This window comes from Panthera tigris, chromosome B4, assembly GCF_018350195.1.
Source record: "Panthera tigris isolate Pti1 chromosome B4, P.tigris_Pti1_mat1.1, whole genome shotgun sequence".
Classification (NCBI taxonomy): Eukaryota; Metazoa; Chordata; class Mammalia; order Carnivora; family Felidae; genus Panthera; species Panthera tigris.
The window spans coordinates 40985764-41013480 of record NC_056666.1 but is presented as its reverse complement, the minus strand read 5'-3'; the positions used below and the strand labels follow the sequence as shown (position 1 = coordinate 41013480).

Below are 27717 nucleotides of genomic sequence, written 5' to 3'. Positions count from 1 at the left end.
GGTTGCTCGCGGCCGCATGCTGCCACCCCCCCCCCCCCCCCCCCCCCCCCGTCCCCTTTCTTTCAGAGGCTGAGAGGCGGGAAGGCTGGGGAACTTATTCTCAAGGCTCTTCGGTAGTAGCGGGGGAACTGCAGAGGAAAAAGGTCCGGGAGGGGTCAGCCCGTCTCAGGCCGGGCCCTGCCCAGCCCCCACTTCCCCCTCCCCAGGCCCTGGCTCCCGGCCTCTCTGGGCCGGGGGCCTGGGCTGGCACTGGGCAGTGGGGGCCTGGAGAGGAAGGAGGCTCGGCGGGCGGCTAAGGAGGAGGTTTCTGCACTGAAGGTCACGCTGTCCTGCAGCTCGGGCAGCCCAGAGAGGTAATAATTGGGGCGGACAAACCAGGCCCTGTGTGCACCAGATGCTCTCCCCCAGGCCGGGCTAGGCCTCCCACAAAGTCGCTCCCGGGAGACCGGAGTGCTGTGCCGCTAGGGCTGGGACACAGTGCCCCCTTCATCTCCTCCAGCCCGGGGCCGATAGCGGGACGTGAGGGCGGAAGTCCCTCCCAATCCTGGGACGTGCCGGTCAGCCCCAGAGCCAGGGACTCCTCTTCCCTGCCTGTGCCCAGGGGATGTTGGGGGCAGGGTGAGGAGTCCAGAAGAGACAAAAAATTGGGAGGCTTTGGGCATATGGTGGGAGCAGGCCCCCAGACCCACACGAGGTGGAGGAAGGGATCCACGCCACTCCAACAGTCTGGAGTCCGGGCTGCGCCAGTTTTGCAAGCTGAGGATGGAAGAAGGGCTACATTTGAACGCTTGAGAGGACAGAGGGTTTGGAAGGGGGTGGGGTGGAATGGACATGGCCCATCAGCAGGTGCTGGGGGCCGGGGATCCAGGGGCCTCTTTGCTGGCCCAGCGTAACCTGAGACCAGCCCCCTTTTCTAGCTGAAGAGCCTGTGGCTAAGTTTAGCCTGCCTGGTGATAACCTTTGCTTAAAAGGCAGAGGGCACGCTCTCCTGCACCCCGACTCCAACCCTGGCCCCTGCCCTTTCTGGGACTGCCCTCCCTCCTTGGGGCCCCAGAGCCAAGTCTGTATCTGTCTGGCGGCCTCATGCATGGTTGGTTTCCAGGCTTTTCATGAACCCCAAGAGCAGGGCCAGAGGGCACCTAATGGCGATAGGAGGTGGCAAGTGCCACTGGCGGTCTGCTGGGGCCTGGCACCGGGACCCAGCTGTCCCTGTTCCATTCCTGCTCATGCTCAACCAGGACCATTAACCCTTTCCCTGGAAAGGGCCTCAGGGGCCCCTCTGAGCCCCGGCACTACCCAAAGTGCGTGTGTCATCTTTCATTAGTGTCTTCTGCCAGAGGGAGCTCAGTGCCCACGGGAGCATTACTGATGCAGCCTGCTGTTGTCATGACAGCAAAGACACCACTGTTGTCATGAGAGCACGCTCACTGCCTCTGGTCCAGGTGACTCAGCAGAGCAGACTTGGGGAGCTGAGGGGTGGGCAGGCTGAAGCAGTGCCTGCGCTGAGAGCCGACTTGCCACAGACCCTGGAACAGTTAAGGAATCTCTAGGTAGACAGACCGACTCCACAGATATTATCTAGAGCTGGAGGGGATCAAGACCTGACCTTCCATCTGCTCAGCTGGCTAGGTCAGTCACTGCCTCAGAGATGGGCTCAGGGAGCACGCCGGGGGAGGGGAGGACGCAGATCAGCCCTTGGTCTAGAGAAGGGTTCCTCCACCTCGGCACCGATTGGCATTTTGGGCCGAATAATTCTGTTTGGGGGTCTGTTTTCTGCATTGTAGGGTATTTAGCAACATCCCTGGCCTCTGCCCACTAGGTGCTGATAGCATCCCTCCCACCTAGGTTGTGATGACAAAAAACTATCTCTAGGCATTGCCAGAAGGCCCCCGAGTAGCGCCACACTGGTCTGGAGACTGGCCGCTGCACGCTTCTCCACCGTGCAGCAATCCTGTCCCTCATGTGGCGTGGGGAGGTGTCCTGTCCTTCGTGCGGCATGGGGAGGTGGAGGAGGGGAAGATGAGGCACTGGGGGAGCATGGGGCTTATCAGATCTTCAGACAGGCCCCAGGACTTCGGGGCTCCTCTCCCTGCTGCCTGCATCTGGGCTCATGTAAGCTGAAACAGACAAGCTTAGGAAAAATGTCTAAAAGTATATAAAAACATTTATTCATTAAGAAACAAGGAGACTGGCAGACATAGAGTCCAATGAAAGCAGCTCAATTCAGTTCAGTAAGACCAGTTTAAGAGAAATGCTTTACATCAAAAAGACCATTCTATATTAAAAAGACAAGAGGACAGGCAAAAACGGTATTTTACAAGGGAGCGGAATTCAAGTTCACTTCATAAGATACCCCGCACAGCAGGGACAGGAACTGGCAAGATGACTTCCTAGGGCCTGTGCCTTCGAGGAGGTGCTCGGCGGATGGGGGTTGTTTTCTTGGGTGTCTCGTCTTCCGTCATCTCTGCTGAAAGCTCTATTCAGAGGATTGGAGGAGGAAGAAAAAGCTGAGTCACAAAGATGGTGAAAAGTAGATCTCAGAGAACAAGTGGGACAGCCCCAGACTAGGCCCAGAAACAAAACCCATACTGTGCCCAGAGAAACACACCTGGGGGGAGGGCGGGGGCGGAGAGAATCTACATGGGCAGGACCCCATCAAAACCGGCCTCCCCCCACCCCTCCCCAAGCTATGCTCCCTGCGAGCCACATCTGGGAGGGAGCATCCTACCTTCCTCGCTGGACTCATCACTCGAGAAGACAATTCTGGGTTTCTTTTTCGAAACTCGCTGTTGGGTGTTTGGATGCCGACGGGCAGTGCGGTGGGGCTCAGGAGTGACAAAATCACCGTCTGATGAGGCTGCAGAAGCCAGACGCTGGTGCCTCTTGGAGACTAGAAAAGGCCAACACATGAGTCCCAGAAAAAGGATACTCTGAGAGAAGGGCCCGATCTCTCCACTTGTGGGGCTGCCTCACGTACCAGTGGATGGTTTCTTGGCTGATGGGGCTCTCTGGCTACCCCCCTGGCCAACCTCAAGGTCTTCCACCGCATCCAGCCCTCTGGTGTGGCAGACCCGAAGCTTCTGCTCAAATTCATCTATTACAGCCTGGAGGGGGGAAGAGATTAAGAGCAGGCCTGGAAGGGGCACCTGGGTGGCTTGGTCAATCATCAGACTTTGGCTCAGGTCGTAATCTCAAGGCTCTTGAGTTTGAGCCCCGCACTGGGTTCTATGCTGACAGCTCAGAGGCTGGAGTCTACTTTGGATTCTGTGTCTTGGTCTCTCTCTGCCCCTCCCCTACTGATGCTCTGTATCTCGCTCTCAAAAATAACCATTAAAAAAAAAAAAAAGAGCAGGCCTGGAAACTGTTATTTCTAAGATGAAAAAGAAACAAGGCCATGGAAAGAAAGACATGGTGAAAACATCAACGCCTATCACTGAGAGAACCCAACCCAGGGAGGGTACACACTGCAGGACTACAAGTATATGACATTCTGGGAAAGACAAAACTGTGACAACAGTAAAAAGATCAGTGGTTGCCAAGGGTCGGGGGACAGAGGGCGATGCGGGCGCACAGAAGACTTCTTGGGCAGTGGAACTGCACTGTGTAATACTACAATGATGGACACAGGCCACAACACACTTTGTCCAAACCCACAGAATGAGTGAGTGACCCCTAAGGTCAACTATGGACTTTGGGTGATAATGATGTGTCAACATAGGTTCATCGATTGTAACAAATGTGCCACTCTGGTGGGGGAGACTGAGAGCGGGAGTGGGGGGGGGCTCTGCATATGTGGCAGCTGGGCACATGTGGAAGAACTCTACCTTCGATTCAGTATTTACTTTTGAACCTAAAACTGCTGTAAAAGATAAAGTCCATTTTAAAAAAGAGAAAAAGAAAGACACAGGAATTGGAGACAGAAAGATCTGGTCTCAGGTGGTACTGGTTACTTCGTTGCAGTCGAGCCGAGGGAGGGGAACGGGCGAGGTAGGCGAGGCAGGTCCGGGCAGTGCAGTGCAGATGAACTCATAGCACCGGGATGGCCGCTGCGCTCACCTTGCCCTCGGGCTTGGCTCCGCGTCGCAGTTTGCCCACAATTGACAAAAAAGCACTAAAGATGGACTCATCCGATAGTTTGTCCCCAAAGCAGTCAAAATTGTCCAGCATCCTGCGGAGGCCTCGCTCTGTGAGGGGCAGCTGTGACACACAGTAGGCCAGGTCCCGATACTGACGCTCGGTCCTGCAGATGGCAAAGGCGTCGTGAGGAGCAGCGAGATGGAGGAGCGAAGAAGGCCCGTCCTTCCCCGTCGGTGCCCCACAGCCCCAGGGACACCCCTTGGGAAGCCAGCATACCGGGCAGTGCGGAAGCGCTGACACAGCTTCTCCACCAGGCTCTCCGTCTGCTTGTCCTTGGTGATGTAGGAGAGGAGCTGCCTGAGGAAGGGGAGATGTGGTTGTGTGGCCTCCCAGGGGCAGCTCCGTTCCTGTCGGGACAGTCCTGTCTTCCCCTAGCACCCGCCTTCTGTCATCGTCCTGCCCTCTTCCTAGACCCTCAGAAAAAATCCACCCCACCCCCTCTGCGAAATTCTCACCGAGAATGGGAATTTGTAACAAAAACTGCTGCCATGTCGTGAGGACTCCTATGCGCCTACCGCCGCACTAGAAACTCTATGGTACTGAAGCCCCTCAAGAACTAAGGGGCAAGTGTCAGAGGCCTCACTGTACAGAGGACGAACAGGCACAGAGAGGTTAAGTTACTACTGAAGGTTATACAGCTACAAAGTAGCGGAGCTAGAGTTCAAATACAGGTTTGTCTGATTCTTAAGCATGTGCTACATGAAAAATGTGCCCCAAGGCTCAGGGAACCATACTTCATGATGGTGTGGAAAGGCTCTTCCTCCACCCCTCCCTCGGGGTCTGACAGGCGGCTGATGATATCTGGAAGGAGATTATAGATCGCATTGCCCTGTGAGAGAGAGAGTCATGTTATCGACACAGGGTGTGTGTCTGTGTGTGCGCGCACCTGTTCCCTCGGCAGTGGTCTCCTGCTGCCTCTCACCTTGTGGGAAAGCTCATTGAAGAAGTTCTTGGCCAGGGCAGCGATCTGAGGCGCGGGGTCGATGAGCAGCACAGCCATCTCGCTCACCTGCCCCTTCACCTTCACCATGTCCTTTAGAATCAGGTGGGTCATCACCAGCCCTGCCGTTCTCCGCACCTGCTGAGCTGGGTCCCGGAGCCTAGGAGTGAAATCTCAAGTCACTGGCACTAATGGTGAGTTATATTGGGACACTGGTGGGAAAGGCCCTCAGCAGGAATCTGTTGCCCCTTCTTCTTCTTCTTCTTTTTTTTTTTTTTAAAGTAAACTCTACCCTCAGCGTGGGGCCCTAACTCATGAACCCAAGATTAAGAGTTGCATGCTCTATTGACTAAGCCACCCAGGTGCTCCTCTATCATCCCTTCTTAATGTGACATTCTAGAAGCAGTTAGAAAGCTGGGATTGGGGTAAGAGGCCAAGCTTGGAGCCAACGCTTTGGACAGAGGTGCAAATTCCTCTGGGGCTATACTTAGCGAGAGCCTGTACAGGTCAAGTATCAAGCAGATATCAAGGTAATGCTAAAGACCAGAGAAACAGTTTTAGTGATTTTCATCCTGACTGAACTACAGCCTCCCAGGGCTAGCAAGGCCTGCTACAGTGTCATGAGGGATCTCTCACCGAGCATACAGATGAGGTGTCCAGGGGTCCACCAGGTTAGGGAAGCGGATGGCCAGATCCCCAGCAGCAACCATGAGGTTAGACCGGACAATGGGGAGCGAGGACTTTTCCAGCATGGTGAACAGCAGGCGAAGCTGGGAGTCGCAGAAAGTGGCACTAGGGGCAAGGAAAGGATCATCAGGGAGAGGCACCATCCCCATCCTCTCTGAGAGGGCAGTACTGGCCCCAGGGCCTACCTGATCATGCAGAACTTGCCAAGGGCAAGTGAAGCGGCTGCAGAGAGCTCTGGGTTGCTGTAGAGGCCCGGGTTGTTGCAGACTTTAAGCAGAAGTGGAACAAAGGCAGCCAGGATCTGTTTGCCTGTCGGAAGAACGGCTCTAGGTCTGGGACAGGTTATCTCGGCCGGGGAGCAGGTCCCTCAGCAATTCTTCTTACCATCTAACAGCTCCTTCTCACAGATGCTGCGGATGAGTTCTGCCTCTGGATCATCAGCGGCAGCACCCGCCAGCCCCATCTCCTCCTCTATGGTGGTGTCAGAGCTTGTGTTCTAATGGGGAAGAAACCAGGGATCATGGCTCATCCAAGACAGCATTTTTTTTTAAATTTTTAATATTTTATTTTTAAGAGAGACAGCATGAGCAGGGGAGGGGCAGAAAGCAAGGGAGACACAGAATCTGAAGCAGGGGCCAGGCTCTGAGCTGTCAGCACACAGCCTGATTCAGGGCTCGAACCCATGAACCGTGAGATCATGACCTAAGCTGACATAGGATGCTTAACTGACTGAGCCACCCAGATGCCCCCAAGACAGCATTTTTAACTCCAGCCTGTCTTTCATTTTGCAGGAATGTGTCTGGGGAAAGGCAAGTTCTGTAAAACCATTCCTACAGTGGTCAAATGTGTCTATAAAGAGGAAGCACACCTTAATTAAACAGGAAAAGAACTAGGACTCTGTAGTTTTACTTCTAAGTTGCCAAATGTGAACTGGCAAATTCAAAGTGGAACAAGCAGCATTATTTTCAAGTTGCTAAAGCATATTCCTACATCTCTGAACTCATCCTCACAGAAGCACGTCATTTCCTGCATACAGTCAATAAACAGATCATGGGGACAATGGTTCAAGGTCACAGAGGTCAGACCTAATTACTCTGTGTCTTATTTGTCTGCAAGACACCACTGCCTCTAGTGGAAAGAACACAAGGTCCCCATAAGGTGGCAGGCCCAGCAACCACGGCTGATGGGAAAGGGGGTGCATGTGTGCTTATTCTAACAAGCGGTGCCTGAGGGGGAGCCTAGATTTCATGCCGAGGTCCCTAACTCAACGCTCTATGTTTCCCTAAAACTTTCCTTCCTGGGTGGTCACCAACAGACTGCTCCATCTTTGTTCTCACTAACCTTTCCCAGGAACAGCAGCAAGGAGGCAAGGTGTCTTCCTCATTTAACAGTAGAAAACCAGAGATTCCCAGAAGGAAACGTGAGTGACCCACAGTCAGGAAATAAATCCGGAAATGCTTGGGACACAAACCCAAACACGCAGACACTTCATTCACCTTCTCCTTTGGATCCTTAGTCTTCTGCTCCTGCTCTTCCCGAAGAACCCGGCGCCGACAGAGCTCCCCGCTCACTGCCTGTTCCAAGTGCACCAGCTGCTGCAGAGCCACATCTCCAGCCAGGGACAGCAGGTTCATCAACAGGAAAGTGGGGAGCATGGGGGTGTCCTCTGGAGGAGGGGAGGGAAAGCAGAGAGAAAGAGACAAAATTAAATCTCACAGGACCTTGCATTCTGTGTTGATGGCTCTACCTCTTGCTCATGTGCCATACACAAGCTGGCGCAGAAGAGAGAGATGGAGACGGGGGAGGGTGGGCGGGGAGGGACGGGGATGGTGGCGGTGACTGGCCCAGTCTGAGTGACAGAAGTGAGACAGTGTGCTCTGCGGAGGGTCGGGGGCTGCTGTAGGAAGCAGTGCTGGCAGCGGCTACTGGCTCGACAAGGAAAGCAGTAGACTCTGGCTGCTGCCCACGGGGGACCCTCTTGCCTACTTACTCGGGACCTCCTGGGTGGCGCTCTTCTCCCCCAGCTTCTCCAGGGCCTGCTTCGCACAGCCCTGCAATATCTGGGCACAGATCACCTCGGGGCCCTCTGCCAGCTGGTAAATGAGGGTCACTGCCACCTCTTTGAATGGGATCCAGAGTGGGTCTGGATGGACAAAGCCTGTAGAGGAGAAGGGAGAAGTCACCCACTGCAGACAAAGGACTCCATTCTACCCGAGGCCTTCACGATAGCTCACCTTTTGTGACCACCTCTTGCAGTCGCTCAAACAACCTATGTTGCTGAGGCAGCCGGAAGGGAGGGTGACGTTTGCTCAGAGAAGGCTGTCGAGAACAGGAAAGACAAAAGGTGGGTATGTGTTGAGAGTGTGTAAGAGGATGGCCACTGTCCTTGGTCTGGAGACCCCATGTACCTTTCTCCTGTCAGAGATGTTGGCAATGGCATGGCACACCTGCTGGGCCAACCTGTAGTCCTGTGGAAACTTCTCCTCCAGTCCTATGCTCACCAGTGTGTCTAAGTTGCTTCCCACGATTTCTGGTTTTCCTCTAGAGGAAGGAAGCCACAGTCAAAGCTAGGCAGGGACAGGACTCTGGGGGGGAAAATGCCAAGCGGGGTAGGTAACAGCACTCAGTGCAAGGCTAGAGCCCTGAAGCAGACAGCAGAGGCTCTGACATGGGGCTGGCCCCTCAGAATCCCTCTTGCTGTACCAAATCCCGTTATTCTGCTGCACGGGGTGCAGAGGAGGGCGCTGGTACTCTATTTTATTTTTCACTTAGGTAGCCGACTCACGCACACAGCTTGGCTGGGCCTGACTGCTGTTATTGAAGGAAAGGGAGCTTTCTCAGAACCTTCCCTTTCCCTCTTATTCCTAGCGTCTGTCTGGATCTGAGCCTCACCGTGCCATCATCCCAAGAAGCATGACAGAGGAACAGCGCTCCAGAGGAGAGCAGGGGACCTTCTCGGTCGCCCGCTCCCACAGCAGCTGGGTCACTGCAGGTTTCAATTCATCCTTCTGCACAAACTCACAGAGCTGAAGAGAAAAGAGAAAGGGCTCAGGCCAAAAAATAACAACCCCCCCCCAATCCTTGGTCCACTTCTCTGAAGAGAGTGTTGAGAGCCTGAAGTGGGTAAAAGCAATACTTAGGGATGGAAAAGGAAGAAGGAGGCTCGAAATGTAAAGTTGGGGTTTGGGGAGGTACTTGCACCTCTGTCACTTTTTTACCTTCATGCCTTCAAAACTACATTTATTAAGATGACATATTGAAGTCTGTGTGAGTCCATGGCTCTGACTACATTCTGGGGATTTCTAGTAGCTGTTGTTGCTGTGACCACAACTCAACATGTCTAAAACAGAAGACTTCATCCTTCCTTGCCTTTTCATTTTGCCCAGGGTACCAACATTCTCAACCACATATGCTTAACACTTCACAGTCAGCTAATTTCTTCCCCACTTAATCCTATCCATTTTTCCTTTATAATCTGTCTTCCATTAAGTGCAACTCCACAGCTTTTCCTCCCAGCCCGAGTCTAGTCCTTTGATGCTGCACATTTACAGAAGGTCCGTAGACCTCGTCTCTAGCCTCCTCTCCAACCAACCTGTATGCTCCTGTTGGACCAGTCTCCCAAACATCTTCTTCATCACGCCACACCTCTGCTCATCATTTAGAAATAGCTCTCCTTTGGAGCACTTGGGTGGCTCAGTCGGTTAAGTGTCCGATTCTGGCTCAGGTCATGATCCTGCAGTTCGTGAGTTCAAGACCCGCATCAGGCTGTGTGCTGACAGCTCAGAGCCTGGAGTCTGCTTCAGATAGATTCTGTGTCTCCCTCTCTCTCTGCCCCTCCTCCACTCACACTCTGTCTCTCTCTCAAAAATAAATAAACATAAAAAAAAAAAAAAAAAAAAAAGAAAAGAAACAAAACTCTCCTTTGCCTATAGTAGGGGCTCTGGACCAGGAGAGCTAGCCTGACATTTCAGCCCAGCGGCTGCCACCAGGCTCCTTTTCTCCCCAAGAGAAAAATGTGGCTGGCGGTAGTGCTCCACCTGGTGGAAGCTGGTGGTCAGCACCACCTCCACCTGTCTCCACAACCCAAATACTTGTACTTCAAAAGCAGGTCCACCTCACTAAGATGTTGGCCAACAAGGTGAAAGTCCCGGACTTGTGAAAGGCATTCAGGGACCTTTATAAGTCAGTTCCAACCTACACTCCCACTTTATTATCTTTTGCAGATAACAGTTTCCAGCCAGAACGTGATCTTTTTCATGCCACAACTTTCTGTGCTCTTAATTGGCTTTCCATCTACATGCTCCCTCCTTTCTCTCTCTACATCCTACTCATCAAGACCCTGTTTAAGTCCTACCACCTCCAGGAAGCTTTCCTTGACTGTTCTACCTCATACTGCTCTCTTGCCCACTCAGGACTCGTCAGGGTAACGTACAAGGTATGAGTACGTTTTCTGGAGCTCTTATTGCCTGAGTCTCTGCCACCAACCAGCTGTGATTAGCCAAGTTCCTTAACCTCTCAGTGCCTTAAGCTTCTCACTGTAAAATGTACACTAACAGTATTACCTCACAGGGTTGTTGTGAGGGTTACACAAGTTCATATGAGCAAACTGCTAAGAACAGTCCCTGGCATGTCATTAGTGTTACCCTATCACCATTGCTGCTACAACCATTACCTGTGCCACATTTTTCTGGCACTGAATTACCTATGTGCCACATCATTCTATAACTGTTTTATGTTTTTTGGCTACCCACTATACTGTTGGTTCCTTTTAAGTTGGGAACTTGAAAACAATCTTATACTTTGTGGTGCTGAGTAAACTGCTGAACATGTACATAGTAATCACTAATACTTGTTGAATGAATAAAGAAAATAGAAGTAAGGGGGCGCCTGGCTGGCTTGGTCAGAAGAGCATGTGATTTTTGATCTCAGGGTCATGAGTTTGAGTCCCACATTGGCTGCAGAGATTACATAAACAAACAAACAAACAAACAAACAAGAAAGAAAGAAAGGGAAGAAAGAAAGAAAGGAAAGAAAAAGAAAAGAAAAGAAGGGAAGGAAGAAAGGAATGAAGGAAGGAAAGTAAGGAAAGGAAAGAAAGAGACTTACAATTTCCTCAAGACACTGGATAGTCCCAACTGAGGCATCCACTAGTAGCAAAGAGAGATTCTGAATCAAAGTCTGGGCTTTGGCTCTGTGGGAATAGCAGAGAGCAGAGGTCATTAAAAACTGGCAAGTTAAACCTGGCAAACAGGTGATTAGGACTATCCCACCACAGTGTCAGATGACTTTACTGGAAGTCCAGCCCCGCCCTGAGCCCCATTAGATTCAGGACTCCTCAAGAAGGATGCCCCCGCCCCCTGCCATTCCTGTAGGAGACTGCAAACGTCCCCTGAGAAGCTGACCCTGTTAAAGCTGGCAGAGGCAAAGGTACCACATATACCTGGCAGAGTCCCCTCTGGGGCTGAGGTAAAGCTGGCGGTAGGCATTAAGCACAGCTTCCCGGATGCCAGGCTCCTTAGACCAGATGAGAGGGAGCATGCGGCGTACCCCGAACAGGGCCTGAGGTACCCCAAATTGGAACACCATCACAAAGAATTCAATCACCTCCTGCACCACTGAGGGGAGAGACAGAAATGTCACCCATCTGCTTGGCAAAATTCCCCCAATACTTAGAGATAGAACCTTTCCTACTGTAGCAACATGCAAGTGGAAGCTTCTTCCATTTCCCCCGAGAATATCATCCTAGATGGCCCTGTCGTGAAATACCCTATGCATACCACGTCTGCTCCACAGAGCTAGACAAAGCAAACGGAAATAAAGAATCCTTGCCTTTTGAAGGAGCAGACAGTTATCAATAAAATACAGGCAAGACTGGTTTTTCCAACCCCAAGACACAGTCCTTACAGAGAGGGATGCTGGCACACCTGTAGTTGTGTTTTCATACATCATCTTGCTGATGATGCTAATGGCCTCTGTAATCTTCAGAGAGAAGCTGTAGGCGTCCTGCAGATACTGCACCAGCATCTCCTGCTTCACCAGCTCATCGCTTTCCCTGGATTTCACGGGCTCTGACACACTGGGCTTGTCTTTACTGTCTGTCTGTCCTGGGCCCATGTTCCCTGCAGAACCCTGGGCATTCTCCTGTGTGGAAGCTGCTGGGCCTAGGAGTTAGAGAATTCTAGGATGGTTATTGCTCGAAGGTGTATGGGGAAATCTATCGGCTACAACATCCCCAGATAGTTCTTTCCACAATGGGAGGGTATACACTTAGAACCTATTCTGAAATGTCTTGGTTCATTTCTCAAAAAATTCCGAACATCCTCTATGGTTTGGAAATAACATTTCACGCCCTATGACTATCAATCTTAGGTCCATGGGCTGTATCCATTCCAGGGCACTGCCAAATCTCCTCTGGACTGCTGTGGCACAGTGCCTCCTGGCACTCCCAGGCCAGTGTCTGGCATAAAGTAAATAGCCCATCGATACTAATTGAAATGTTTTGTTTGCTAACTGAAGAAGGAAAAGAAATACCTTTGAAGATAGTCCCCAAGAGATTCAGGAACCTGGTCTCCTCTGACTCCTCTGGGTCCACATGACTGAAAGGCTCAGACTCCTGGAAGTGGCCTATGGCTTCTCGAGTGAGAATGATGGCCTGCCTGGAAGAACATCCACCGGTCACCAACTTGGCACCCACGGGAGTGTCACTGCAGCCTTCTGTAATGCAGCCTACCTCATGATTACATCGAGAACCTAGACTTACTGCCCCAAAGAAAAGGGACACTTCTCATGCTTAAAAAGTTGAGAAGTGGGGCGCCTGGGTGGCTCAGTTGGTTAAGCATCTGACTTCAGCTCAGGTCATGATCTCACGGTTCATGGGTTTGAGCCCCATGTCCGGCTCTATGCTGAGAGCTCAGAGCCTGGAGCCTGCTTTGGATTCCGTGTCTCCCTCTCTCTCTGCCCCTCCCCTGCTAGTACTCTGTCTCTCCCTCTCTCTCAAAAATAAAAACATTAAAAAAAAAAAAGTTCAGAAGCACCTACAAGGGTGGAGCTCAAAACACTTTCCCATTTTTGAAGTGACAAGGCTTTACTACATAGTCTTCAAAGAAACTCAAATAAGACTTTTCAAATTTAAAGGTTACAAACCTACTCCAAACATCTACTTAAAAACTTTGCTAAGTCAAAGTTTAGAAAAAGTAAGTGTTCAATAACTGATTAATTTATGGGACATCCATACAATGGGAGTCAATGTTAGCATAAAAAAGAATGAGGCAGCTATTCATGTATAAATATTAAGAACATTGCAGTACGTTGTTAAGTGAAAAAAGGCAAAGTGGTAGATCAGTGGGTAGAAAATTCTACCATTTGTGTAAGAAGGGAAGGAAAAGAACATATGTTACACTATACGTCTTTGTTATCTCTAGAAGGGTGTGTGATAAACTCGGAATGTCGCTTCCTTGTAGGAAGTGAATCTAAGTAGCTAGGAAATAGGTTTGGAAGGGACTTTACAATGCCTGTCCTTGTTATAATTTAAAATTTTGTACCGTGTGAATGTACTAATTAAAAAAAAAAAAAGATTTTTAAGTAATCTCTACACCCAGTGTGGGGCTTGAACTCACAACCCTGGGTTTAAGAGTTGCATGCAATACTGACTGAGCCAGCCAGGCTCATTTTTTAATGTAATTTTCTGTTCTAAAAAATACTATTATTAAACTGTTAAAAAGTTTTTAAAAGAAGTTTTGTTCTAATACACGTTTAACTGGCATCAAATACCTCAGTTATTAAGACCATAACCCAGCACTGACTGCTGAGGTTTTCTGAAGGAGGAGGGGACATCTTTAACATGAGAAGAAATCTTTATTTTAACTGACAGGAGAAAATACTAATATGGTTGGAGGCAGAAGAAGCAGTTATAAAATTACAGTACCTCTTTACGCCTTAGCAAAGTAAATAGAGACACCAGAGAGACATAAGGGAGAGCAAACTAGCCACCTTCCATTCAGTCTTTTCTGAACAGCCTAATTAGGTAGGAAATAAATCAGTAACTTGTGGCTGAGGTTTAAGGAGACCTGCTGATAGCTAGAAGGGCTTTTGTTGCTAGCTGCCCTGAAGTTCTAGAGTCACAAAAACACTGGGAGAAATCTGTTCTCCAAGGTCAGGATTAACAATGAGGCTGATTTCAAGATTAAAGTAGGATTAATGGAGTTTAATATTATTTATTAGCTCACAGGATTTAGTAGAAAGAAATTAGAGACCACAAGATCTAATCAATTGCTTCTTTTTAAAGGCTTTTATTTTTTTAAAGGTTTTTTTGTTGGTTTGTTTCTTTTTAAAGTAAGCTCTATGCCCAATGTGGGGCTTGAACTCACGACCCTGAGATCAAGAGTTGCATGCTCTACTGAATGAACCAGCTGGGCGCCCCTAATCAATTTCTTATTTTACAAATAATGAAACTGAGGCCAAGGAAATTTAAGCAACTTATTTAAGATTATACAACTAGAATTATACTTACAGGCTTTCTTCTTCAAATGGAGAACTTTTGCATATTTAATTATAATATTATTTACATTTAGCTGTTTTCATGGTTTCTTTAAACATTTGTAAAAGTAGAAAAGCATGCTTAATTGTGGACTGTGCCTTTGGCATAAATCTGGTGTTCAGGCCATTATTATAATGAAAACACCTACCATCACTTGGTGGCAGCATACCCCAAGTGCAGTTCATTTCATTTATTTAAACAAAAATTTTTTTAAGTTTATTTATTTTGAGAGAGACAGAGAGAGAGCGAGAGCAAGCATACAAGCAAGGGAGGTCCAGAGAGAAGGAGACCGATCCAAAGCAGGCTCCACAGCATCAGCGCAGAGCCTGACACTGGGCTCGAACTCATAAACTGTGAGATCATGACCTAAGCCGAGATCAAGAGTCAGATGTTTAACCGACTGTCCCACCCAGGTGCTCCTATTTACTTTTTAAAGACTTTTACTATTTTTGACAGAGAGAGAGAGAGAGAGAGAGAGAGGGAGAGAGAAAGTGAGCAGGGGAGGGACAGAGGATCCGAAGCAGGCCCTGAGCTGACAGCAGAGAGCTGGATGTGGGGCTTGAACTCATGAACCACAAGATCATGACCTGAGCAGAAGTTGGACGCTTAACCAACTGAGCCACCCAGGTGCCCTGATGTTTTTTTAAAGACTTTTAAAAAGATTTCTTTTTCTCTTTCTTTCTTCCTCTTCCTTTCTTTCTTTCTTTCTGAGAGAGAGAAGCGAGCGCATGCGCACACAAGTGAGAGGGTGAGAGGGGCAGAGAGCGAGAGAGAGAGAACCCCATGCTGTCAAAACAGACCTCAATGTGGAGCATCATCTCACAAACTTTAAGATCATGATGTGAGCTAAAATTGACAGACGCTTAACTGACTGAGCCACCCAGCTGTCCCAAGTGCAGTTCCTTTTAAAGAAATACTGTTCCTCAAAAGTTAACTCTAGAGGCGCCAGGTGGCTCAGTCAGTTAAGCGTCCAATTCTTGGTTTCAGCTTAGGTCATGATCTCATGTTTTGAGTTCGAGCTCCATGTTGGGCTCTGTGCTGACAGTGCAGAGCCTGGTTGGGATTCTCTCTCTCCCTCTCTCTGCTCCTCCCCTGTGCTCACACACACACTCTCTCAAAATAAATAAATAAACACACACAAGAAAAGTTAACTAACTCTAGGGGCACCTGGGTGGCCCAGTCCGTTGGGCATCCGATTTTGGCTTAGGTCATGATCTCACAGTTTGTGAGTCTGGGCTCTGCACAGGGGTCTGTGCTGACGACTCAGAGACTGGAGCTGGTTTCAAGTTCTATGTCTCCCTCTCCCTCAAATATAGGTAAAACATTAAAACAAAACAAAACAAAACAAAACAAAACAAAACAAAACAAAACAAAAAAACCAATGGGGGCGCCTGGGTAGCTCAGTCAGTTAAGCATCCGACTCAGTTTTGGCTCAGGTCATGATCTCACGGTCTGTGAAATGGAGCCCCGCGTCGGGTTCTGTGCTGACAGTGCGGAGCCTGCTTGGGGTTCTCTCTCCCTCCCTCCCTTATTCTTTCCCCCTTCCCGGCCCACGCTGTCTCTCAAAATAAGTAAATAAACTTAATAAAAATACATACATACATACATACATACATACATACATACACACATAAATAAGTTAACTCTAAACCTAAAAAGATCATTAGAGAAAATCTCACTCTTTCACATACTTGTAACTAGCCTTGGCAAGCAACTGATGGATGCATTCTTTCACGTCTTCGGTGGTCTCTGTACTAGCAATCACCACAGGAATCTCTTCTTCTTCCTGGGGAAGCTTTAGCAGCTGCCGCAGGGTAGACCTCAACTCTGGCAGCATGGCTTCCCACTCCTCCTCTGGGTCCAGCACTGCAGCTGAATGAGAAAGTCTCACTTAGACTCTTGGAGTTTCTGATGGCAGGGAACAGGATGTCTAGGGTGAGGATTCCTACACAGTAACTACTTACAAGCAGCTGCAGTTCGCCTCTGGGCCCTCATCTCTTGTAATTTCTGGGTTTCCTTCTGCAGTGGTCCAGCAAGGTCAGTGTCACTAAGCTACCAAGGTAAATGAATATCAGGGTCATTAAGTCACATAATTTCATTCCTGTTTCCATTTATTCTTTCTCTTTTGGGTAGATCAAGCCTACTTACCTTGCAGGAAAAGGGATTATTGGCAAGAAAACTGGCCAGCAGCTGAATGGCATTTTTACATACTAGCACTGACTTGTCTGCCAGACGTCCCACTGCTAGGGCCACCACTGCTTGGAAACGTGTCAAGGGGAGAGCCTATGTGGGGTAGGAAGAGAAGAATGAGCTCGCGTACCACATCATCCATTCTGTTCATCATACTCAAAATGTTCTTGAAGTACACTGTATGTGAGCTACCTACTCACTCTAAAGAAACTTTTCTATGGGATATAAAACAGTTACTCTTTGTCGTGGTTAAGACACAGTATAGTCCTTAAACGGAGCCAGGCATCCTTGTCCTTGGTAGAGGAAGACCTTTATTACCGATAGTAAGAATGTGAATTCTAGACTCTTCTGTGGGACACGGGATTCCTCTTTTCTCCAGCCTGTCTACAGAATACTGTTATGTCTTTATCATGCAGAAGACTATTCACCTTCTGCTGGACGATTCGGGTAAAGAGCTGCAAAACACGGCTCCGCACAAAGGAGTTGACGTCGTGGCCATGGGCTTGCAAGGTGTCCAAGAACTGGTCTCTGGTGTCTCGGGCTGCTTCCTCCAGTTGATCACCATTCAGAACCTGCAGGACCATCTCCGCCATAGCTGCCAGCACAGCATTACGCATCATGTAACTCTACGGGAGAAGTGGTCTGGTCTGAGGCTCCTCACTCCAATGCTAACTCTCCCTTCCCCAAACTCTTGGGCCTGTCCAGGCACAAAGAAGGGGTGAGGCCTTAAGTTAAGGGTAAGCTTGCTTCACTCTGACTTTTTTTGGTCAGTTGCCTGGGTATCCACTCCTGAGATCAATGGAAGGGGCCTTGTCTGCTTGAGAATATAGGGACAAAATAAACTAGAACCCCAATTTTTTCCCCATAAGGCTCATCACATCTGTACACATTTAAAAAGTGTTAATTTCTACCTTTCATCTGAAGCTTCAAAGCCTTTGATCCATCCTAATAAAACACCCCCTTCCCTCCCACTCCTTCTTGCATTTTACTGACAAAAGAATGAAACACAGAGAAGTACAAGTCAGCCCTAGGGTGCCATGCAAGTCCACTGCAGAATGTGAGGAACAGGGGTTGGGGTTTTTGCCAGGCCAAGAGCTAGAGAATGGAGTCTTGCACAAGAAGTCATAATACACTAGATGACCTAGGACCTCTTTGTCCTTGACATTGACCCGGGATGCCCTGCATCAGTGCGGGAGGCAGCCAGGCAGAAAGAATTGAGAGTGGCACTGTTCAGAGAGTGCAGGCAAGCTCTATGGTAGGAAGAATGGAAGGAGCTTCATCCTGATGAATGGAAGGGACTCAGAACAATGGCCGAGTGACTCTCACTAGACCTAAGGCATGGAATTGCCATCCCCTTACCAGGCGTGGATAAAACCGGTTGATACTGAAATGGAGATTAACAAATAGCTCTTTAGTCAATAAACTCTATCTGCTTCTCTGTAGGAAGAAACTGCTACCAAGTTATGCTTAGACACCTTGACTTCACGGGAAAGCCATCTTCTTGTTATAAGAAACAGCCTTAAAATTCCCAGAAGAACCTGAGATTCCCAGGGGACCACCTACCTCTCCATCCAGATGATCCAGCAAAATGCACATGCTGGACATCAAGATGGCTGGGATGTGTTCTGCTAGTTCTGTCAGAAAGGCCGCAAAGCCCTTTGCCCCTGAGGGGTCCCGACTCAGCTCCTGGGGACACTTCTGTCCAATCTCTCTGTGCAGGAAAGAAAGCACAGCCACAGCAAGATAATTCAGTTCCCAGTAAGGGAAGGGAAGTCAGGTATCTAAAATCTAAAGAAACCTAGTATGTACAGAGATGTATTTTTAATCTTTCTTTTATCTTCCCCCTGAGGGAGATGAGAATCAGAAACTTAGACAAGAGTCACCTTACAATCTCTCCCACGATGCTCTTCATTCCATAATCAGTTGCCCACAGACTCACAGCCGCCACCAGTACCGGTGCCAGGTGTTCAAAGTGCTGCAGCATCTGGATGATCTTCACAGTGGCACCTGTGGAAATACTACATGTGAGAAATTATGGGCAAAATGGAAACCGCGGGGCAAGGCAGAGGGCTAACTTACTGAGCATATGATTATAACGTGTCAAGGCGACACCAAGCAGGCGTGTTATAGCTTCCCGGGTGGGGCGGTTCTTCTGGTGACTAATGGTGGGGTTCTCCAGGAGGCGGTAGCAGCAGCCAGTAACCAAACTGAGAAAAGGAGGGAGGGAGATGATGAAGTCAGCTGGGTGGATTCATCTATACTGGGGCCCTGCCGCTTTCATTCTCCTTCTCCTGCCCCAAAGTCAGGGTCTTCTAGCTTTCTTCACTCTTTTGATCACCGTCTACACCAAGGTGCTTTGCTTTGCCGACTCTAGATAGGTGCTCTGTCCTTCAAGATTACCAACCTTCAACCAGTTATACTTATACAGAACCCAAATAGATGATAAAGGGTAGGAGAAAGTGACCAATGACTTCCCATGGTTAAACATCATGGTTAATTCAGTTCTCATCTTGGTTGACCTTTTAGCTGCACTGGATGCAGCTGACCACATTTCTCTTGGAAACATACTTCATGTGGCTTCCCAGATGCCAGACTCCCTTCCCCAGAGTACAGTAAGGATTTCTGCTCTCCTCTAGCTATGCTTACTGATTTGGTAATCTCATTCAGAGTTGGGGCATAAATACCATTTATATAAATACACTGACTGCTCAAATGGGTACCCTATCTCAGACCTCCCTCTCGTGCTCCAGACTTGCACATTCAACATCGGAATCAGACAACATTGATTAGATGTCTGATACGGACCTCAATCTTTGTATCCTCTCTTTGTATTCAAACTTTGAACTCTCTTTTTTTTTTAAGCATTTTAAAAAATGTTTATTTATTTGAGAGAAGAAAGAGAGAGAAAGAGGAAGCAGGGAAAGGGCAGAGAGAGAGAGAGAGAGAGAGAGAGCGCGCAGGGGAGCGGCAGAGAGAGAGAGAGAGAGAGAGAGAGAGAGAGAGAGAGAGAGAATTGCAAGCAAGCTCCGTGCTGCCAGTGCAGAGCCCAACGTGGAGCTTGAACTCACGAACCGTGAGGTCATGATCTGAGCCGAAATCAAGAGTCGGCTGCTTAGCTCCCTGAGCCAACCAAGCATCCACCCCCACCTCTTTTTATGTTTATTCTGAAAGCTCAGGTCAAAACCCTGAGTGAGTCATCCTTGACTGAACTTTCCCTCAAACTTCATACACCTCTATCAGCTATCCTGTAAGCTCTACCTTAGGGAAAAAAGTACAGAGTCCATCCACTTCTCCCCATATCCACTGCCACTCTTGGGTCTAAGCTACCATCATCTCTTGCCCAAGTTACTGCAACAGCCTCCTAACTGGTCTTCTGCTTTCTTCCTTTCCTTTCATAGTCTGTTTCAACACAACAGCCAGGATGATCCTGTTAAAGCCCTAGTCAGACCACGTCACTGCCCTGCTCAGAACCCTTGAGTGGCCCCATCTCACTCTGAGAAAATGCCAAAGTCACCATGCTGGCCAAGGATCTGCAGTTGGCTCCCCACTGCTTCTGGGATTTCACAGCCTATCCCTTTCACCTGCTCAGCCGCCGTGTCTCTCGCCTCACTGCTACCACCTGTACATGCCAGATATATGCCTTCCTCAGGGTTTTTGTACCTGCTGTTCCGTTCCTCACCCTTGTTATTCCTCCATATTCCTGTGCCTCATACGGCCTCCTCTGGGTTTTTGCCCAAATGTCACCACCTCAAAAAGGCCTTGCTAGAACAGCTGATTTAAGATCACAACTCTCGGGGCGTCTGAGTGGCTCAGTTGAGCATCCAACTTTAGCTCAGGTCATGATCTCATGGCTTGTGAGTTCGAGCCCTACATTGAACTCTGTGCTGACAGTTGAGCCTGGAGCCTGCTTCAGATTCTGTCTCTCCCTCTCTCTCTCTGTCCCTCCCCCGCATGCTCTGTTTCTTTCTCAAAGAAATCACAACTCTCTTCCATCAAACTCCCCATCCCCTCCTCTATTGTTCTCCACAATCATAAACTATAAAACAAACCATGTATTTTACTTACTTTAAAAATCATCTTCTGCTCTATAATATAAACTCTAAGAGGGCAGAAACTTATGTTTCTAGTGCCTGCAATAATACCAGCCATGCAGCCAGGAGATTCTCAATAAATACTATGTCATGAATGAGCAAATGAGCATTAAAGATAAGAAACTCATGGCAGTTTCTAACATTTGTTATCTACTTACTAATAATTCTATGTTATGAGTATACTTCTATGTCTTCCATACAGAAGTGAGGCATGAAATGAAGTATTCAGAAAGAAGACATATCTAGCAACAGAGCCCTCGTTCCTCACAGTTCACTATGACCATCTTAACCACCGACCTGACAAATTCCTCTTCAATTATTGAGTGGTTCCACAGGTGATGAATGTCCAGCTGGAGCAGCTGCGTTAGAAGCTGAAGAATTGGTTGCCTCTCTTCTTCCCAGTCAAAGCCGTGGGCGGCCTTGGTCCGGGCTTTCTTCCCCTAAAAAAGGATCATGCATACATTTAGGGAAAAATAAGGAAGACAAAGTGGGTCAAAATCTGCTAGTCTGAGTGCCCAAACTGTCCAGTATTGAGATAAGGTAGAAGCTAACACAGCAGATGTATTACAAATTGTATTAATGTATTAAAATTGTATTGTAAATACAATTTTACAAATTGTAAATTTGTAAAATACATTTTACAAATTGTAAAATGTACAAATGTATTAAAAAATATAAAAGAGCTCCTTGTCAGGGCAGGATATGCTGTGATATTTTTGAGTACTTCCTCATAAATCCTAAAAAAGGACAGACAGGATTCCCAGAATTGTTGGATTCTCTTCTTTCCCATTGACCCCCTGATCTCTCCAGGCCCCATGTTGAGTGAGCCAGGAACTCCAATTACCTTCCCAAGGTCCAGGTCCATGAGGCTTGTCTGGCTGCTCATGGTCTCAAAGGATTCCACGAGGCGTATCAGAGCATAGCAGTTCATTTTGAGGGCATTTAGGTGGGCGCTCCTATCTGACACACTCAGAGCTGCGTCATCCAGGACAGTGGGAAGTTCCTGGGAATGACGGGATACCACTGCAAGGGGCAAAGTCCGGAGTCGGCTTTGTTCACTTTCCTCATCTACTCTGGCTTCCAAACACCCAGCATCGGCAGCCATCAGATTACCAAAGATCTGTGTTTCATCTCTCAGTGGCCACAACACAAGCCAAGTCCTTTGGGACCCCTGACCCCGAAACGCTGAACACGCCCTGTCCCCACTCTCTCAGGCCAGCTACCCCAGTTTCTCCTTGGCAACTGGAAGAACTACCTCTATTAAAGAGAGGCAGTTCAAAAGTAGGAAATATTTCTTGTTGGTCTGCCCTTACAGCGAACACACACAACTCTGTATTGTCCACCAAGATTACAGACCTTAATAGGTCAAAGGTCCCCGGGCTTAGCCAAACCAACTGAATCACCACAGCCTTGATATCATCACGTGGCTGATAAAATGTAGGAAACAGTAAACAAACAAACAACAACAAACACCTTCCATCCCCTACCCCCTGACCCATAAACACCTTTCATCAGGAATTCCAGAGTATCTTCCTTGAGGCCAGGATCTATACTTCGAAAGTGACTATGAGGGAAAGAAAGTGTGGGGGGTGAGATAGGAAACTGCAGAGCCCATCCTAGATCAGATCAAACCTGAAGAATCTAAGACTTAAACACATCTGTGAAATTGCTCAACTGGTGTGAAGTTGGGGGTCAATGCTCATTAGCAGAGTTATTAGCACCCCGAACCTTTATCAGTGAACCTATAATTTGGAATTTCAGGACTAACATGCAACGTTAAGGTAAATAGCCACTAAGTCTTACGGCACCAGCCAGATGCGTTCTACTTACTGTAGAATGCTGTAGACAGTATCAAAGTGCTCCAGCATTGCCAGGGGCCCCTGAGCTCGGAAGGCAGCCTGAAATGCTACAAAGATGAAAGAAACGAATCAACACAGAGGGGAGATGCCTTGTTGGTAAATTCCATTCATGGCAGAAAATCCAGTTAATCACTTTTACTGCTTGAATACCAAAAAGAGACAGTTCATTTCAATGTAACCTATTATGGTTTTTTTAATTGTGAAATGACAAGTGGCAAAAACAATACAGAGTTCTTGTACTTTTCACTCTGATGATGTTAACATCTTCTATAACCACAGTACAAGAGTTTATAAGAAATCAACATGAACTCAATGCTATTAATGAATCTACAGACGTTATCTGAATTGTTAGTTCTATTTATGTCCTTTTTCTGGTCCAGGATCCAATCCAGGATCCCACAATGCATTCAGTTGTCATGTCTCCTTAGTCTCCTCCCATCTTTGTCTTTCACAATCTTGACACTTTTGAAGTATACTATTCAGTTATTCTGTACAATGTCCCTCAGTCTGGGTTTGTTTGCTATTTTCTCATGATCAGATTGAGGTTATGTATTTTTGGCAGAATGACCACAGAAGGGAGCCTCCTTTCAAAGCATCACACCAAGTACATGGTATCAATGTCTTATTACTATGTTAACCTTGATTACCTGCTAGTGTTTGCCACCTATCTCCTCTGTAAAGTTACTATTTTCCTCTTTTGCAGCAAATAAGTATCTTGTTAGGGAGATACTTTGAAATTGTACAAATATCTTGTTTCTCCTCACATTTTGCCCACGAATCTGTCCATGATTCTTGCCTGCCACAGTTATTACTGAGGTGTTAGTAAACACTTTGACTTTTCTTTTTTCTTTCTCTCTTTTTAAAAAGATTTTAAAGTAATTTCTATACCCAACATGGGGCTCGAATTTACAACCGAGATCAAGAGTTGTATGCCCTGCCGACTGAGCCAGCCAGGTGCCCCTATATGGTGATTTTTCTATCTCCATCATTCCTTCTACACTTATAATGGGAATGCCACTCTAAGGATGAGCTGTCCCTTTCCCTCTGGTTATTTATTCAAATTGGAATAGACTCACGGTTATTTCCTTTATTCTGTTTTAATGCATTCCTACTACTATTTATTTTGTTGCTTAAATGATCCCATGCTTGACCACTGGGAGGTCCTTCAACTTGGCCTGCCTGCAGTCCTTTCAACGTGGTCCCTTCACTTTTGCTCTCTTACTTTCTGGTATAAGATGTTCCAGGCTCATCTTGTACTTTCCCTGGCCCAGTTCTGCAATCAACCATTCTCAACAGAGTCCTCATTTCTTTTGTGGAAGTATGGCATGTAGAAACCAAGTTCTAGGCACTAGTTAGGCTTACTGCTATTGCACTGTATCATTGTTTTTAGGTCCTCTCAGTAGAGAATAGCAGGACATGTACGTGTATATACACACATACCTGTCATATATGTTTTGATCTGTTTATATATTAAAAATATGAGCTAATTTACATATTTTACTTAACCCTAGTAGACACATAAAGCAGTTTCAGAATTGCTAACCCATATTCCTATAAAAAATATTTTACTAACTCAGCTTACAATAATTGTGTAAAGTTCTTTCTTCTAGAGTATATACACAATTACATTTTTTTTTTTTTTAATTTGAGAGACAGTGAGCGAGCCCAAGTGGGGGAGAGAGGGAATTTTAAGATTCAAAAAAAATAAACATTCAAAGTATAATTTTAAAAAAAGAATGAGACACAAAGCACAAGCTCTTTTGTAATCCTTCTTCCCTATCAACAAACCTCTCTGCCAACATCTTCCCATTTTTTGCTGGAGTCTCAAGAGAAAAGCTAACCTGTCCCACTGCCCCAAAGATTTATCTCCTCTTTTTCACCTTTGGTTTTATCCTGTCCAGGAACTGCTCTTATTCTGCCAGCATGCTCAGGCCTCCCTTCTTTATATATTTATTAAAAACTTTTTAAAAATGTTTATTTACTTTTGAGACACACACACACACACACACACACACACACACACACACACACACAGAACCTGAAGCAGGCTCCAGGCTCTGAACTGTCAGTGCAGAGCCCAACATAGGGCCTGAACTCACAAACCATGAGATCATGACGTGAGCCGAAGTCAGACGCTTAACCTGACTGAGCCACTGAGGAGTCCCTTTATATTTTTATGTTTTAAAGTTTAATTTATTTTGAGAGAAAGAGAGCACGAATGGGGGAGGGACAGAGAAAGAGGGAGACAGGGAATCCCAAGCAGGCTCTGCACCGCCACCGTAGAGCCCGACACAGGGCTCCAACCCACCAACCAAACCCTGAGATCACAACCTGAGCCAAAATCAAGTCAAACACTCAACTGACTGAACCACACAGGTGCCCCAGGACTCCCTTCTTTAAAACAAAACAAAAACACTCAATGCCTTTCATTTGACTTTGCTATCATATCCCTTTTAAGATTTATTTATTTTTGAGAGAGAAAGACAGAGTCGCAAGTGGCGGAGGGGCAGAGGGGGAGGCACAGAATCAGAAGCAGGCTCCAGGCTCCAAGCTGTCAGCACAGAGCCTGACTCAGAGCTCGAACTCACGAAGCATGAGATCATGACCTGAGCTGAAGTTGGATGACTGAGCTACCTAGGGGCACGTGGATATCCCTTTTAAATCGTGTCTCCTCTTTTAGAAGACATCCGGATGGCCAACAGGCACATGAAAAGATGTTCAACGTTGCTCCTTATCAGGGAAATACAAATCAAAACCACACTCAGATATCACCTCACGCCAGTCAGAGTGGCCAAAATGAAGAAATCAGGAAACTATAGATGCTGGAGAGGATGTGGAGAAACGGGAACCCTCTTGCACTGTTGGTGGGAATGCAAATTGGTGCAGCCGCTCTGGAAAGCAGTGTGGAGGTTCCTCAGAAAATTAAAAATAGACCTACCCTATGACCCAGCAATAGCATTGCTAGGAATTTATCCAAGGGATACAGGAGTACTGATGCATAGGGGCACTTGTACCCCAATGTTTATAGCAGCACTTTCAACAATAGCCAAATTATGGAAAGAGCCTAAATGTCCATCAACTGATGAATGGATAAAGAAATTGTGGTTTATATACACAATGGAATACTACGTGGCAATGAGAAAAAATGAAATATGGCCTTTTGTAGCAACGTGGATGGAACTGGAGAGTGTGATGCTAAGTGAAATAAGCCATACAGAGAAAGACAGATACCATATGGTTTCACTCTTATGTGGATCCTGAGAAACGTAACAGAAACCCATGGGGGAGGGGAAGGAAAAAAAAAAAAAAAAAAGAGGTTAGAGTGGGAGAGAGCCAAAGCATAAGAGACTGTTAAAAACTGAGAACAAACTGAGGGTTGATGGGGGGGTGGGAGGTAGGGTAGGGTGGGTGATGGGTATTGAGGAGGGCACCTTTTGGGATGAGCACTGGGTGTTGTATGGAAACCAATTTGACAGTAAATTTCATATATTAAAAAAATAAATAAATTAATTAAAAAAAAATAAGCAAAAGATTTGAACCAGATACTTTACCAAAGACAACATAAATGTAGCAAATAGCAGATGAAAAGATGTTCAATGTTACACAATTTTGGTGAAATGCAAATTAAAATAATAAAACATTATAAAAAAAAATAAATAAATTGTGTCTTTTTCAATTTCCTGATCTGTTTGTGGGATTTATCAACCTAACAACTATTCTCTCAAATATTACCAACTACCTATTTTTTTTTTATTACAACTAATGATTTTCTTGGTCCATATATCTGTTTAATTCTTTGAAGCATTACCTACTGATCTAGTCTAGAGTCAGACTGCTAATTTAGGTTTATATTCGGCTTGAACATTTACCAGGCCAAGCTACTTAGCTTACTAAGTCTGTTTCCTCTTCTCTAAGTGAGGAATAATACAAGATTGCACATCATAGGGCTTTTCAGAATTTTTTGGTAAAGGTTAAGTAGAAATAATCCTGTGAAGCAGTCAGAATAATACTTAGCACACAGTGTAACTCAGTATATGTAATTTATTTATCACTCTCTTTTTTTAAAGTTTATTTATTTATTTTTTGAGAGAGAGAGAGAGAGAGCAAGCAGGGAAGAGGCAGAGAGAGAGGGAGACACAGAGGGAGAGAGAGAATCCCAAGCAGGCTCTGCGCTACCAGCGCAGAGCCTGATGCAGGGCTCAATCCCATGAACTGTGAGATCGTGACCTGAGCCAAAATCAAGAGTCAGACGCTTTAACCGAATGAGCCACCCAGGTGCTCCAGCTATTTACCACTCTTACAAACTTCCTTCTGTAATCTGGAAAATATAGAAAAATGGAAAAGAGAAATACACAGCAATTAACATCTGGCTAAGTTTTTTCCATCTCTTTCCTATGCTTAGTATTTCTGCTGTTGAGGTCATATCACATACTCACTTCTCTGCTTTTTAAAACTTCTCTCTTTCTCTGTTCTGCTTTTTAAAACTTAATATTATGGGGTGCCTGGGTGGCTCAGGCAGTTGAGCATCCGACTCTTGATTTTGGTTCAGGTCATGATCCCAGGGTTGTGGGATTGAGCCCTGCATTGGGCTCTTGTGCTGAGCATGGAGCCTGCTTGGGATTCTCTCTCTCTCTGCTTGTCCCCCACTCACTCTCTCCAAATAAATAAATAAAACTTAATTTTACAATAAGCATATTATAAAACCTTTGTAAATAATTTTAATGGTCACATAATAGTCCATCATATATATATATCTTAATTAAATTACTATTCCTCTATCATTAGACATTATATCTTTTTTTTTTTAATTTATTTTTCTAATGTTTATTTTTTGAGACAGAGAGAGACAGAGTGTGAGCTGGGGAGGGTAGAGAAAGAGGGAGGCACAGAATCAAAGCAGGTTCCAGGCTCTAAGCTGTCAGCACAGAGCCCGACATGGGGCTCAAACTCATGAGCATTGAGATCATGACCTGAGCTGAAGTCGGATGCTTAATCGACTGAGCCACCCAGGTGTCCCTCTCTTCTTTATAATGTAGGCTTCATGTCCAATGTGGGGCTTGAACTCAGGACCCTGAGATCAAGAGTAGCATTCTCTACTGAGTCAGCCAGGTGCCCCTATTGTTAGACAATATGATATTTCTAATTTTTTCCACTAAAATTCACATTTACTCCCTTGGCAAATCTGGATTAAATTCAACTGCCTGCTTACTTCATTCATGTAATCATACAAATAAAAATGGCTTGACAAAAATATACAGTCATGCTAACTATTCTCAC

The 27717-nt window shown here is 46.7% G+C and overlaps 1 protein-coding gene, 1 long non-coding RNA gene and 1 other non-coding gene across 8 annotated transcripts in view; 1 reads left to right on the top strand and 2 right to left on the bottom strand.

The window, feature by feature from the left end:
• The first annotated feature begins 209 nt into the window (after nucleotides 1-209).
• On the top strand, nucleotides 210-9504 carry LOC107180297. Of its 3 annotated transcripts, none has more exons than XR_001511072.2 (6): nucleotides 210-353; nucleotides 5177-5271; nucleotides 7115-7184; nucleotides 7281-7392; nucleotides 8021-8108; nucleotides 8633-9504. It is a non-coding gene; the product is annotated as an uncharacterized LOC107180297 (long non-coding RNA). The 3 variants fall into 3 exon arrangements; XR_001511071.2 differs by having other exon boundaries at nucleotides 7080-7184; XR_001511070.2 differs by lacking the exon at nucleotides 7115-7184.
• NCAPD2 (non-SMC condensin I complex subunit D2) overlaps nucleotides 2147-27717 on the bottom strand; it is a 44746-nt gene continuing 19175 nt past the window's right edge. For all 4 annotated transcript variants that reach the window (XM_007089630.3, XM_007089631.3, XM_007089629.3 and 1 more), the window contains 30 exons: nucleotides 22412-22487; nucleotides 22087-22145; nucleotides 21426-21604; nucleotides 20879-21021; nucleotides 18570-18697; nucleotides 18374-18497; nucleotides 18054-18201; nucleotides 16919-17116; nucleotides 16449-16583; nucleotides 16265-16352; nucleotides 15992-16172; nucleotides 12296-12420; nucleotides 11689-11925; nucleotides 11205-11379; nucleotides 10871-10955; nucleotides 8657-8790; nucleotides 8173-8305; nucleotides 7999-8083; nucleotides 7755-7922; nucleotides 7261-7430; nucleotides 6149-6260; nucleotides 5950-6073; nucleotides 5714-5869; nucleotides 5060-5237; nucleotides 4872-4966; nucleotides 4354-4434; nucleotides 4057-4240; nucleotides 2978-3104; nucleotides 2729-2890; nucleotides 2147-2476 (listed from right to left, as the gene is read on the bottom strand). In XM_007089630.3, the coding sequence (XP_007089692.2) occupies nucleotides 2391-2476; nucleotides 2729-2890; nucleotides 2978-3104; nucleotides 4057-4240; nucleotides 4354-4434; nucleotides 4872-4966; nucleotides 5060-5237; nucleotides 5714-5869; nucleotides 5950-6073; nucleotides 6149-6260; nucleotides 7261-7430; nucleotides 7755-7922; nucleotides 7999-8083; nucleotides 8173-8305; nucleotides 8657-8790; nucleotides 10871-10955; nucleotides 11205-11379; nucleotides 11689-11925; nucleotides 12296-12420; nucleotides 15992-16172; nucleotides 16265-16352; nucleotides 16449-16583; nucleotides 16919-17116; nucleotides 18054-18201; nucleotides 18374-18497; nucleotides 18570-18697; nucleotides 20879-21021; nucleotides 21426-21604; nucleotides 22087-22145; nucleotides 22412-22487 (4076 nt within the window). In that variant the 3' untranslated portion in view covers nucleotides 2147-2390. The remainder of the gene's footprint in view (nucleotides 2477-2728; nucleotides 2891-2977; nucleotides 3105-4056; nucleotides 4241-4353; nucleotides 4435-4871; nucleotides 4967-5059; nucleotides 5238-5713; nucleotides 5870-5949; nucleotides 6074-6148; nucleotides 6261-7260; nucleotides 7431-7754; nucleotides 7923-7998; nucleotides 8084-8172; nucleotides 8306-8656; nucleotides 8791-10870; nucleotides 10956-11204; nucleotides 11380-11688; nucleotides 11926-12295; nucleotides 12421-15991; nucleotides 16173-16264; nucleotides 16353-16448; nucleotides 16584-16918; nucleotides 17117-18053; nucleotides 18202-18373; nucleotides 18498-18569; nucleotides 18698-20878; nucleotides 21022-21425; nucleotides 21605-22086; nucleotides 22146-22411; nucleotides 22488-27717) is intronic.
• Nucleotides 21681-22009, bottom strand: LOC122240690. The gene has a single exon (XR_006220460.1). It is a non-coding gene; the product is annotated as a small nucleolar RNA U85 (small nucleolar RNA).